Here is a 14,340-nt window from a genome sequence, read left to right on the forward strand (position 1 = left end):
ACTGATCATCGACATCGCCTGGAAAGATCTGTTGTCGGAAGGTTCCATTGACAGCCGCCTACTCGCCTTTGGGACACCTCGCCAAAACAAAGGCCTCCCTCCATACCTTCTTTTACCAGATGTGTATGTATGTGCATGTGCGTATGAGGGCTTCGATAAATAAAGGGATTTAATATTTCAATCTGCATGTATGTTTGCTTTATTATTGGTTAAGACTTGGTTTATAATAAATGGATAGTTTTGTTGTTCATTAAAGAAACCTGATTGGTGTGTTATATTCTGCAAAAAAGTAGAGTATCTGATTAACCAGATCGATAAGTGGGAAAATTTAACTATATGTTGTGACCTGTGGAGAAGTGGAACTGAATTAACAGTGCACTCCTCCTGCCTCGGTCGTAAAATATTAATTGGGGGCTCATCAGGATTTAAACCCAATGCCAACAACATTCAATTGTAAGTGGAGTAATAATAATTGAAAAAGGAAAATAAAAGAATCAGGTTTCTTGTGTAACAGAGTTAAGGCTACATCACCAGAATGTATGTAGCAGTTGCAGAAATGTTTCTAGGGAAGGAAGATGTATCCCTCAGAGACATGCAAAACATAACCACATTTAAAATAAAGGATTTGGCAGCACAATTGGGTTTAGAATTAAAAGCAGGAGCTAAAAAAGCAGAGATAATTGACGTAATAGCCCAACATTTGAAATTGGAATTAGCTAAAATTCAGTTACAAATGAAAAAACTTGAGCAGGAACAGGAAATGGAAAAACTTGAGCTTCAACAGAAAAAAGAAAAAAGAAATAGAAATAAGAAAACTTGAACAGGAAAAAGAACTAAGAAAACTTGAGCAGGAACAGGAAATGGAAAAACTTAAATTTGAGTTTGAAAAAGTGACAATGAAAAAACTTGCATTAGAGGAAAAGGACAAGGAAAGAGCAAGAAAAAGAGAGGGAAAGGAATTCAAATTAAAAAAGATGGAACTAAGGCAACAGTCTTGACACCAGTGATATTTTGGTGAGGAAGGATCAGAGTCCAGCCCAGGACCCAGCGAAAAGCTGTTTAAATTTGTGCAAGCCCTCCCTAAATTTGAGGAAAGGGGCGTAGAAGCATTTTTCATTTCTTTTGAAAAGATCGCCAAACAGATGAAGTGGCCAAAGGAAAGCTGGACACTGCTTATGCAAAGCAGGTTGATGGACAGAGCTCATGAAGTTTATGTCATGCTTTCTGAGGAGGTTTCTGCAGATTATGAGACAGGAAAAAAGGCTATTCTCGCTGCATATGAGTTAGTCCCTGAAGCTTACTGACAGAAATTTTGGAACCTCTGGAGATTGGCTGGGCAGGCATATATAGAAACTGAGAGGGTAAAGCAAATTAATTTTGGTCATTGGATATGGGAACTGAAGATGGAAGCCACATATGAGAACCTTAGAGAACTAATTCCCCTGGAAGAATTTAAAAATTCACTTCCCCCATTGGTATGAACCCATGTTGAGAACCAGAAGGTTTCAAGGGCCAGACAGGCAGTAGAAACCGATCATTTTGAGCTTGTGTGTAAGCCCAAAGCCTTTGTCTGTCGCCCCCACAAACCCGAAGAGGTTAGAAGGTGGGAGAGTGAAAGGAAGGCAAGTATCCAGGAGCAAGAAGGGACAGCTGGGATCTCCTCCTCAGGCCAGAAACAAAAGTGCTGAGGGTGGAAGTGAGATCTGCAAGCCTAAGTGTTACCATTGTCACAAGGTGGGACATCTTTGTGCAGAATGCTGGAAGTTACAACGTAAACCCATGGGGCTTATTGGGGTACACTAAGTCAATGCACAGAAAGGGACCCTGACCAAGAGTACAGCAGATCAAACTGTAGCTTTGACCGCAGCTGTAAAGCCAAACATGAAAACCAATGGGAGGGTAGGGGTTGTGAATAAGATACGTGAAAGTTATAGGGAATTCTTGTTGAAAGTAAAAGGACCTCCTTATCCCTCAAGTGAGGCAAACAAACCTATAGTTATACTTAGGGATACAGGAGCCACCCAAAATCTTTTGCTGGGGAAAGGTATAACATTTCCACCAGAGAGCACACTGAATGCTAAAGTTTTAGTGAATGGCATTGGCAGGGAGTAAATACCCTTACATTTGTATAGGGTACACCTAGAGCGTGACCTAATGTCTGGAACGGTAACAGTAGGAGTTGTGCAAAGCTTGCCAGTAGATGGAATTGGCCTACTCCTGGGGAATGATACGGCCAGAGAAAAAGTAGTAGCTTCTCCTATAGTCAAAGAAGAACTAAGTGAAGTTAAAGAGACAGAACAGTTAATGGAAAATGTTCCAGGAATTTTTCCTTCATGTGTAGTAACCCGAGCAATGGCTAAAGAAGTTCCATTGTCAGAAGTAAAATTGGCATCACAGATAGCCGAATATCTGAAACTTTCCTTGGAAATTTGGATAATCTGAAGGAAATGTTTAATAAATCTTCTCTGATCACAGCTCAGAAAGCTGATCCGGAGTTAAATCAAGTGGCACAATCAGCTCCAACAGAAGCTGAGGCAAAAGGAGTTCCAGAAGGCTAATATATTAAAGATGGGGTTCTGATGAGGAAGTGGAGACCACCTCACAGACCTGCGGACGAAGAATGGATGGTTGTTAAACAGATAGTGGTACTGCCTAAATATCAATGGGAATTATTGTTAGCGCATGAAATTCCTATAGCGGGACATGCAGGGATCTGGAAGGCCAAATCACATATAAGTCGACATTATTACTGGCCAGGTCCAAGGACGTGGTGCAATTTTGTAAAACATGCCATACGTGCCAGATTGTGGAAAAATCGCAACCTGCCATAATTCCCATACCAGTTATTGGGGAACCATTTAGTAGAGTGTTGGTAGACTGTGTAGGACCCTTATCAAAAACAAAAGTGGGACACCCGTATATACTCACCATCATGATATGGCTATTCGATTCCCAGAGGCCATTCCCTTGAAAACAATTACTGCTAAGATAGTGGTAGAGGAGTTAACCCAATTTTCACTAGATATGGATTACCAACTGAAATTCAGTCGGATCAAGGTTCCAACTTTATGTTTAAGATATTTCAAGAAGTTATGGGTAATTTGGGTATAACACAGTTAAAGTCTTCAGCATACCACCCACAGATACAGGGAGCTTTAGAAAGATACCATGCAGCCCTCAAAACAATGATCAGGACATACTGTCATGAATATCCCCATGATTGGGATAAAGGGCTAGACTTTCTTTTATTTGCCACTAGAGATTCACCGAATGAGTCGACAGGTTTTAGTCCTTTTGAATTAGTTTATGGACATGTGATAAGTGGTCCTCTAAATCTAATCAAAGAAAGGTTTTTAGAACAGAGGGATGAATCTTCTGTACTAGATTATGTATCCATGTTACGGGAACAGCTCAAGACAGCTTGCAATGTGGCTCAGGAACACCTTAAAGCATCCCAAATAACTACGAAAAAATGGACAGACAAGCATGCTAAAACCTTAACATTTCAACTAGGGGATGAAGTGTTAGTATTACTACCTTTACAGGGTGAATCATTAAAAGCACAGTTCAGTAGTCCCTATAAAGTGGTCAAGAGAATGGGCAAAGTAAATTATTCGATTGACACCCAGATCACCAGAAAAAGAGTCGACTTTGTCATATCAATATGTTAAGACAATATTATCGCAGGAAGGAGGATCAGCAAGCACAGGTATGTCAAGTAGTAGGGACAGCGAGCATCAGACAGGAGGAGGCCTGGACAATTTTCAAATTGAACCTTCTACTATCCGGTTAGCTAATACTAAATTGTTAGGAAGATTGACACTACGCTTTCATATTTAGATGCAGAACAATGAGAAGACGTAACAAGGCTACTCACAGCATTCAAAAGAGTCTATAGCCAGGATGTACAACCTTAGCCATGCATGATGTGGATATAGGGGAATCCGTTCCTATAAAACAGCATCCTTACTGCTCAAGTCCAGACAAACAGGCCCAAGTAAAAGCAGAAATCCAATATGTGCTGGAAAACCACCTAATTGAACCCAATCAAAGCAGCTGGAGTTCACTGATAGTATTAGTGCATAAACCTGACGGTTCAACTAGATTTTGCATAGACTACAGAAGTTAATGCAGTAACAAAGGCAGACTCCTACCCAATCCCTCGCTTGGAAGACTGTATTGACAGAGTAGGCGGTACCATGTTTCTTACATAGATTTGCTAAAGGGATAGTGGCAAGTTCCTTTCACACCTCGAGCTAAAGAAATATTGGCTTTTGTCACACCGGACAGTCTTTACCAGTGCCACATGATGCTATTTGGACTAAATATAAAAATGGCTCAGCAACCTTTCAGAGACTAATGAATCAGGTGGTAGCCAGTGTCCCTGACCTTCAAGGGTCACTGACCTGAAGCGTTAACTCTGCTTCTCTCACCACAGATGCTGCCAGACCTGCTGAGTATTTCCAGCATTTCTTGTTTTTATTTCAGATTTCCAGCATCCGCAGTATTTTGCCTTTATTTTAGTTTACCTTGATGATGTGCATGTATACAGTGACACTCAGAATGACCACTTAAAACAACTAGAAACTCTGTTTAAAAAATTACAAGCAGCTGATTTAGTGGTAAACCTGGCCAAATGCGAATCTGTAAAAGCGAGAGTGACCTACCTCGGGCACATGGTAGGGCAAGGACAAGTGTTGCCGTGAACAACCAAAGTATGAGACTTGTTGGAGTTCCCACCCCTAAGACTATCATGAGGTTTTTGGGAATGTGTGGTTTCTACAGAACGTTTGTACCAAATTTCAGCACTGTAGCTCTCCACTAACAAATTTGCCACAGAAAAAGAAAACCAAGCTAGTGTGGTGAGGGGAGTGCCTGGCAGCTTTTGCAAAGCTGAAGGCCATTTTGACTAATGAACCAGTGTTGGTTGCTCCAAATTTCACTAAGCCCTTCAAGGTAGCGATTGATGCTGGTGACCTAGGGGTCGATGCAGTCCTGTTACAAGACGATGAATCGGGCATTGAAAGGTCAGTGGGATACTTGTCAAAAAAAGCTAAATCGACACCAAAAAAGACACTCCACAGTGGAAAAAGAAACTTTAGGTTTATGATTGGCTCTTAAGCATTTTGAAGTCTATGTCTGCCACAACTACAGACAGACACCGATATATACTGATCATAAACCCCTAACCTTTGTGGAAAAATTTACGCCCAGAATGCCAAAATATTCTGATGGAGTTTACTGTTGCAGCACTGTCACTTTGTCATGAAAACCCAACATGCCAAATGTGAAATATTAATTTCATCAGTTGGAACCTTGCCTGGAAAGTTTTACTGGAAACTATTACAAATAACTTTTAATAAGAAAAGCTGGCAGCCAAGGTGGCCACTGCAATTTACATATGAATAATCAACAGAGTAGACCGGAGACAACATGACTGACTCAACCAATGGGGTGCTCTCTGATTAAATTACTTGAAATGGCCTTATTAACACGATTGTCAGGAGCCATTGATATCCATTGACTTTGAAAGAGCCAACCTCACCAAGTGTCTGGACAATTGAAAGAGCCTTGAATATCAAAGAACATTCCAGAAGGACCTCATTAAAACAGAGGTTTGGGAATGTCATGTGACTGCAGTGCAGCTCTGGCGAGACTAAGCTTTGTCACTCAGAAGGAGAACAGTAACTGTAACAGTATCAAGGGAGCAGCGCTCTCTCTCTCCCTCCCTCCCTCGTAAAGATCCAGAGAAGCCTCGGCTGCAACTGCTAAAGCCTCAAACCTACAGATCAGCACAGCCAACAAGGATTAAACCCCCTTTTCTGCCTTCCAGAGCCCGAGAAGCAAGCCCAAACCATGCACGTGGCCCAGCGAGGACCTCAGGACTGCAATTTCAACTAAGGCCTCTGGGACTGATATTCAGTATTTAACTTCCATTTATTCCAGACTCTACTTCAATTACCAAAGCTGTTTTCCCTCTGTAATCTATTCGTGTGTGACAGACTTTCGTATGAATGTGTGCGTGAGACTCTCATATGAATGTGTGCATGGATGCGTAGCATATCTTTAGTAATTTTAACCGGTTTAGAGTGCTACGGATAATAAATTTACATCTTTTTTGTTTAAACTCAAGAAAACCTGTCTGATTGGTTCTTTGGCAATTACATTAGAGGAACAGGAGCAAGCACTCACTGAGGTGCTAAGTTCAATCACTGTGTTAAAAATGATAAACCCTGTTACGGCCAAACCAGAGAAGGGGCAAAAGGGGAGCCTAAGCCTCATCTGGCCATAACAACGTAAATACTTTCCACATTTTGGGCAAAACTAAATGATATTGCAGATGCATTGTCAAGAATCTAACTTTGTTTGAGTTATAACAGTAAAGATGGTACAAAGCAAAATTGTACATTAACTACAGGTAAAGAATGAATGGGGGAATGAGTGTGAAAATTGCTTTTTAAAATGATTTCAGCTTTTTTTTATACATTGTAATGAAAAGCATTCAAAAATGGTATTTCATTTCTCCAAGGGTGGAGGTGTTATGAGATTGCTTCTGTTTCTTTTGTAAAATATGTTTTGAAGAACCTATAGTGGAATTCTGGACATTGATTCATCTGGAGATTGCTGAACTCCGTACTTTTAAAAAAAGATTCCCAAAAGGTTTGGATTGAGATTGGAACTGTAAACAATTACAGTTTGCAAATAACCCAGCAGGGGTTGTGCCTGTGACTCTGAAAGGATGTTTGTAAGGGACTGACAGGTCAACATTTACCGATATCACAGGACTTAGTGCTAAACAATTTTAGTTTCATTTTGAACTGTTAAAAAAGCCAGTTGGTGTTTGGCCAAAAACAGAAAGGAGTTATGATGTGCCTGGAAGGAGAAGACAGCTTATATCTTTCTCTCTTTGAAGAATTCCTGCATCAAGTTTTACTATTTCCTCCTGTCTTTGAAGAAACCTTTACTGCTACATTGCTGCTATAAGACCCAAGAAAAACCCTGTTGCTGCTTCCTGCTGTAAAGCTTGACTGAAGCTTTCTGTGCTGCATCTTTCGGAAGACTACCCAGACTGATCATCAACATCGCCTGTAAAAAACCGCTCCAGGAAGATTCCATTGACAACCGACTATCCGCCTTTTTTTTTAGATTAGAGATACAGCACTGAAACAGGCCCTTCGGCCCACCGAGTCTGTGCCGAACATCAACCACCCATTTATACTAATCCTACACTAATCCCATATTCCTACCAAATATCCCCACCTGTCCCTCCCTATATTTCCCTACCACCTACCTAGTGACAATTTATAATGGCCAATTTACCTATCAACCTGCAAGTCTTTTGGCTTGTGGGAGGAAACCGGAGCACCCGGAGAAAACCCACGCAGACACAGGGAGAACTTGCAAACTCCACACAGGCAGTACCCAGAATTGAACCCGGGTCCCTGGAGCTGTGAGGCTGCGGTGCTAACCACTGCGCCACTGTGCCTTTGGGACACCTCGCCAAAACAAAGAACTGCCTTCCATACCTTATTTTGTAATTATGTGTGCGCACGTGAGGGCTAGGATAAATAAGGGGCTTTAATATTTCATTTTGCATGTATGTTTGTTTTATTATTGGTGAAGACTTGGTTTATAATAAACAGATAGTTTTGTTGTTTATTAAAGAAGCCTGGTTGGTGTGCTTTATTCTGGGGAAAAATAGAGTATCTGATTGACCAGTTCGGTAAGTGGGAAAATTTAACTATACATCGTGACCTGTGGAGAAGTGGGACTGAATTAACAGTGCACTTCTTAGCTCGGTCGTAATAACTGAAAAATGAAATTTAGGATAAGGTTGAATTTCATTATCCAAAATAGTTGACATTTAATTTCATTTTCTATGAGCTATCACCATTTCTGTAGAAATGTTTAGTTGCCCATCTGTTGTTATTTTATACACAACTGTTTATAGTGCCGGCTTTTATTCCATCATTTGTAGTTATTTTCTCAATTTGCAATTGAAAAAGGAAAATTGTTTAGCATTCCCTAGAATAATGAAAAATATCTGTCTCAAAAAATACTAGCTCATGACTATTACACTTAGAATTGCATCTGCTCGTATAACTGAAAGCAAACTAATTCTTTTTAAAGCAGATATTTGTAAGAAGGCAGCACAATGCATAATTCATTGTATGTTAAGTCACATTTCCAAACTTCTGAATTTTCCATTTCTCATTTTAAGGATGAAATTTGGCATATATCTGGCAAATGCTTGAACCAAACACTGCACAGTCCTAATCAAGCAATACATGCACTAACTAAAGTGAAGTTTCATTTGCATTACAATGCTGTGGAGACTTAATATTTTGACATCTCACTTAAGTCATGCTGGTGTCCAGAAAGATAATGCTAAAGGAGCAGACATGATGGAGCACTAGTCACTCAATCAGAAGCAAAAAGTTCAGAATTAGGTAGCTACTGTCATTACTGACAAGAATAACAAACTGGTAATTTGCATATGGCACCAAATCTATAAATATACTTGTTGGCAACTACAAACACTGTAAAGTGAATAAGTGCAAATGAACAAAATCTTTAATGAGTTTCATTAGTTCAGTTCAAATTGATGCAGCTTTCCCATTGCTATGAACAGTAGGAAGATTCTTCTGTGTAACTGGTGCTCCTTCATCAAATCTACATCTTCAACAATAATAGAACAATATTTGTGCCACAGTACTTGAACCATCCAGTTTTATCTTTTATAAAAAGTCTGGTGTTCTTCCAGATCAACAGGAGGACCTTGGATGAGGTAGTTTGGCAAATTTTGTTAGTTCTTAATCAGGTTGCTAAAAACATACTGCACTGAAAACATGGAATCAGAAAAGATATTGGTAAGGTTTCCAGTAAGATGTCAATTGAACTCCCCTGTAAAATGACAGAAAATTTGTCTAGAATCAAATCAAAAAGTTTTCTGCAAAAGACACCCATTCTCCATAGTCTGATTTTTCAATTATAGCCATTTATTTAAAACAGAATAAATGAAGTTACATAGACAGTGGAAAATACATTATAGTGTGTATGTAAAGTTCTATATTGCTGCAAGCTGAACAGCTTGATTGGGCTATAATTTTCCTTTAATGTGACGAACTTTCCATATGCTCTATGCTTGCCATTATACTTTTGAGAATTCATGCTGCCATGGTAAGATCCCAAAACTTAAATGGTTAGATGCTTATCAACACCTGTAAAATCTTGTACTTAATGCTGTACCACAACTATAACAAACATCTTTCAAAATGCACACAAACAAACAGAAGGGTAAAAAACATTTAGGTGCATTTCACAAATCAACTGTTAGTTTATCATCTTACCCATCTTTAGTTTGGTCAGCCACTCCAGCGAGAAGCTGTACTGTCTTTGGGTTGTAGTGTGGATCTGTGTGTAATCCCAGATATTTCTGCACAAAATCTGTTGCAGTCATGTAATGCTCCCCATCCTTGACAACACTACAAAACTAAAAAGAGAAATAGTAAAGTTAAGGTGTATATAGTATTTGCTTTGATGGAAGGAATCTAGAATTGCAGTGGAACACTCTTTAATGCATATTTACACCTAGAAAAGCAGTTTTTGAAGAACAGCTCAACTCTTATGTTCTTAAGCAGTGCTTATTAAATTAAGAAATAGGAGCAGGAGTAGGAGTAGGCCTTTCGAGCCTACTCCACCATTCAATACAATCATGGCTGCTCTTCTACCTGAACTCCAGCTTCCCACACTATCCTTATATCCCTTAATACCCAAAAATCTCTGTCTTGAATATGCTCAAAGACTGAGCAGCCACAGCTAGAGTAGAGAATGCAAACAATAAACAATCCTTGGAGTAAAGAAATTTCTCTTCATCCAAGCCCTAAATAGCCAACCACTTATTCTGAGACTGTGACCCCTTAGTTCTAGACTCCCCAGCCAGGGCAAACATCCTCCCAGCACCTACGCATCCAAGTCCTTTAAGAATTTTGTGTGTTTCAATGAGATCACCTCTCATTCTTCTCAATTCTAGGAAATTGAGACCTAGTATACCCAATTTCTCCTCATAGGATAATCCTTTATGTCCCAGGAATCAGTCCAGTGAACCGTTGCTGCACTCCCTCTGAGGCAAGCATTTCCTTCCTTAGGCAAGGAGACTAAAACTGTACAAAGTACTCCCAGTGCGGTCTCACCAAAATCCCACACAATTGCACAAAGACTCCTTCACTCATACTCCAATTGCTTTGTAATAAAGGCTAACATATCAATTCTTTTCCCAGTTGCTTTGAGTACCTGCTTGTTAACTTTCTGTGATTTGTGTACAAGGACACCCAGGTCCCTCCGAATATCAACATTTCCCAGTCTCTCACAATTTATAAAATATTGTTTTTCTATTTTTCCTTCCAAAGTGGATAACTTCACACTTCCCCATGTTTTGTTCTATCTGCCATGTTCTTGTCCACTCACTTAACCTATCTATATCCTTTTGCAATGTTTTTACATCCTCCTCACGGTTTACTTTCCCACCTAGCTTTGTACCATCAGAAAACCTGAATACATTATACATGGTCCCCTCATCTAAGTCATTGATGTAGACTATAAATAGCTCAAGCCCAAGCACTGCTCCTTACAGTACCCAGCTAGTTACAACCTGCCAAACCGAAAATGACCCTTTTACTCTTACTCTCTGTTTTCTGTCCATTAACCAATCCTCAATCTATGCTAATGTTTACCCCATCCCATAAGCCCTAATTTTGTGTAATAACCACTTCTGTGGCACCTTATCGAATGCTTTATGAAAATCTAATACACTACATCCAGTGGTTCCCGCTTAACCACCCTAGTAGGTACATCCTCAAAAAGCTCGAATAAATCAAACAAGATTTCCCTTTCATAAATCTGTGTTGACTCTGCCTAATCATATGATAATTTTTCAAGTGCCCTGATACTATGTCCCTAATAATAGATTCTAATATTTTCCCTATAACTGATATCAGGCTAACTGGCCAACAGTTCCCTGTTTTCTTTCACCCTCCTTTCATGAAAAGCAGGGTTACATTTGCTCTGTAGCTGTCTCTTTAACACCAGGAAACAGGCCAGGGGAATTATCGACTTTAAGTCCCATTAATTTCTCCAGTATTATTCCCTTACTAATATCCACAAGTTCCTCATTTTCACTGGGCCCTTAGATCGCCACTATTTCCAGAATGTTTTATTGTGTCTTCTACTGCGAAGACAGATACAAAGTATTAGTTTAATGTCTTTGTCACTTCTTTATTCCCCATTATAATTTCTCCTGTCGCTGACTCTATGGGACCCATGTTTACTTTCACTAATTCCTTCCTTTGCAAAAGCTTCTATGGGTATGTATAATCTGTTCTTATGTCTCATGCTAGTTTACTCTTCTCTCTATAAATTTCTTGGTCATACAATGCTGAATTCTAAAATCCCCCCAATCCTCAGGCTTACTATTCTTTTTGGCAATATTATAAGCCTCTTCTTTGAATCTAACATCTTTAATTTTTCTTGTTAGCCATGGTTGGACCACTTTCCTATGGGGTTTTCATTCTTTATGGGAATATATATTTGTTGCAAATTATGAAGTAATTCTTTAAATGTTTGCTATTGCTCATTTAGCGTGGGAAAAAGGCATTAAAGTGGATGATCAGCATGATTGTATTGAATGGAGGAGCAGGCTCGATGAGCTGAATGGCCTACTCCTGCGTTCCTACATTCCTATATCTTTTAATAGGGTTTCCCAATCTACCTTAGCCAATTTGCCCCTCATACCTACATAGTTTGCTTTATTCAGATTTAAGATCCTAGTTTTAGACTTAACTGAATTACTCTCAAACTCAATATAAAATTGTTTAAAGGTAATTATCTCAAGAATTTGCAAACAGACATTCCTGAAAACTGTTCAGCAAAACATTTTGAGTAACTTCACAAGGCAGCTGTAGATCAATTGTTTAAAAGATTCAATTTATAAGGATGAAAATATGTTAATTTAAACTTTAAATGTAGAATGCCCCACATTGCACATTCTTTAAGAATCTTAACTCTACATTTTGCAAGTCAAGTTGTTAGCCAAGCTATTTAACATTGATAAACCGCCAAGACAGACAAAAAACTTCTCTGGCATACCTTTCCCAATTCCTCTCTCATTCACACATTCATTGCTCCCAAAGGCTCAATTTTGGATATGAAAACCTCTGCAGTTCAACCCATTAAATTCCTTCAGAGTGAACAACAGTGGGAAAGCAAGAAGACAACAAAAAATCCGGCATGTTTTAAAGAAATATAACCGAGAGGAAAAAAAAAACAAAATGCCTGGAACACACACACACACACTTAATATCTGGGTCTGGCTTAATGACTTGCTACAATACAAAGATTAATTATCTTCTCATTGCATGAAATAAGGCATTAATATATACATTTTGGCCTGAATGTCACATGAAATATTCTCAACATCTTATAATAAATTATACTTTGTAACAACACATTACAAATCAGAAGGAGATTGCAATTGTGGGATAATTTAAGTGTGCTTAGCCTGCCAACTGATATACATTTATAAAAGCAATAACTGGAGAAAACAGCGGCTTTGATATTTGCTGGGGCAGGAATTCAGAGCTGGGGGTCAGAAAATTCAGAAGTACAGGTTTCCCTGAACGATAAATATTTTAAAAAATAAAGATTCCCTGTCTGGAAGTCATCCTGATTGATAGGCTTGGCTGCCTGTCAGGATGGGAACACTCCAGAGACGGCAAAATGTTTTGGTTGATGGGGATAGAAATTGCAGAGACTGGGGGCATCAAAGGTTGCAGGGATGGGGTGTCAGGGAAAGGTGATCACAGGGGAGGGGATGGGGTTGCGGGTCTATGATTGCAGGGAAGGCTATGGCGGAGATTTACACGCAAGCTTGTTGGGCCTGGAGGAAAGATTCCTGCTGCTCCTGGCCAACAAGGAGTGCTGTCAAAGCATTTACCAGATGGATCCAGCCCTTCTTGCATCCCTTTGCCTGCCAGGTTTCCTTAGGCCTGGGAAATCTATTCCACACAGTGGTTAAAAATCTAAATCTTGTCAAAACAAAGGTCTGCAGACTCCTATGATCTCATAGTTAAGGCACCCCTAGGTGGCAGTGATCATAATATGATTGAATTTTACATTCAGTTAGAGGGAGAGAAGAGTGGGTCTAAGACTAGTATTTTAAACTTAAATAAGGGCAATTATGAGGGCATGAACGCAGAGCTCTCAGAAAATCAGGTTAAGGGATAGGTCAACAGAGATGCAGTGGCAGATATTTAAGGGGATATTTCAGAATACACAGAATAGATACATTTCAACGAGAAAGAAAAATTCCAAGGGTGGGACCCGCCATCCGTGGTTAACTAAAACAGTTAAAAGATAGTAGCAAACTTAAAGAAAAAGCCTATAATTGCACAAAGATGGGAGGCAGGTCAGAAGATTGGACAGAATATAAAAAACAGCAAAGAATGACTAAAAGATTGATAAGGAAGGTAAAATCAGAGTATGAGAGAAAGCTAGCTAGAAACAAAGACAGATAGTAAGAATTTCTATAGATATTTAAAAAATGAAAAGTTAACAAAGTGAGCATTGGTACTATAGAAAGTGAGTCTGGGGAATCAATAATGGATAATAAGGAGATGGCAGATGAATTGAACAGATATTTTGCATCAGTCTTCACTACTGAGGATACAAGTAACATCCCAGTATTAGCTTTAAGTCAGGAAATGGAAGGGAGGGAGGAACCATTGCCTTTGCTGCGAGACACAAACTCTGTTCTCTAGCCATCGACTCCATCTCTCTCCCTGGAAACTGTGAGGCTGAAACAGGCTATTTGCAACCTTGGTGTAAATTTGACCGAGATGAGCTTCCAGCCACATATCCATGCCTTTACTGAGACCATCTATTTCCACCTCTGTAACATTGTCCCACTCCACCCATGCCTCAGCTCACCTGCTACTGAAACCCTAAACCATGCCTTTGTTACCTCTTGACTTGACGATTCCAACACACTCCTGGCTGGCTTCCCATATTCTATCCTCTGCGTACTTGAGGTCATCCAAAATTATATTCAAGACTAGGATCGATAGATTTTTGATCTCTCAGGGAATCATGGGATATGGGGAGCAGGCAGGAAAGCAGAGTTGAAGTAGATCATTAGCCATGGTCATACTGAATGGCAGAGCAGGTTCGAGAGTCTACTCTTGCTCCTATTTCTTATGTCCTTTGTTACGACCGAGACGGGAGTAATGCACTGTCAATTCAGTCCCAATGCTCCACAGGTCGCAGCATATAGAAGTTTTCCCACCA

General features: G+C 39.6%; 1 protein-coding gene across 2 annotated transcripts in view; it reads right to left on the reverse strand.

Moving 5' to 3' along the window:
- Nucleotides 1-14,340, reverse strand: part of LOC137372053 (electrogenic aspartate/glutamate antiporter SLC25A12, mitochondrial-like) — a 168,510-nt gene that overhangs the window by 147,167 nt on the left and 7,003 nt on the right. For both annotated transcript variants that reach the window (XM_068035406.1, XM_068035405.1), the window contains exon 3: nt 9,351-9,493. In XM_068035406.1, the coding sequence (XP_067891507.1) occupies nt 9,351-9,493 (143 nt within the window). The remainder of the gene's footprint in view (nt 1-9,350; nt 9,494-14,340) is intronic.

Source organism: Heterodontus francisci, chromosome 7 (assembly GCF_036365525.1).
Source record: "Heterodontus francisci isolate sHetFra1 chromosome 7, sHetFra1.hap1, whole genome shotgun sequence".
In the NCBI taxonomy this organism is placed as follows: Eukaryota; Metazoa; Chordata; class Chondrichthyes; order Heterodontiformes; family Heterodontidae; genus Heterodontus; species Heterodontus francisci.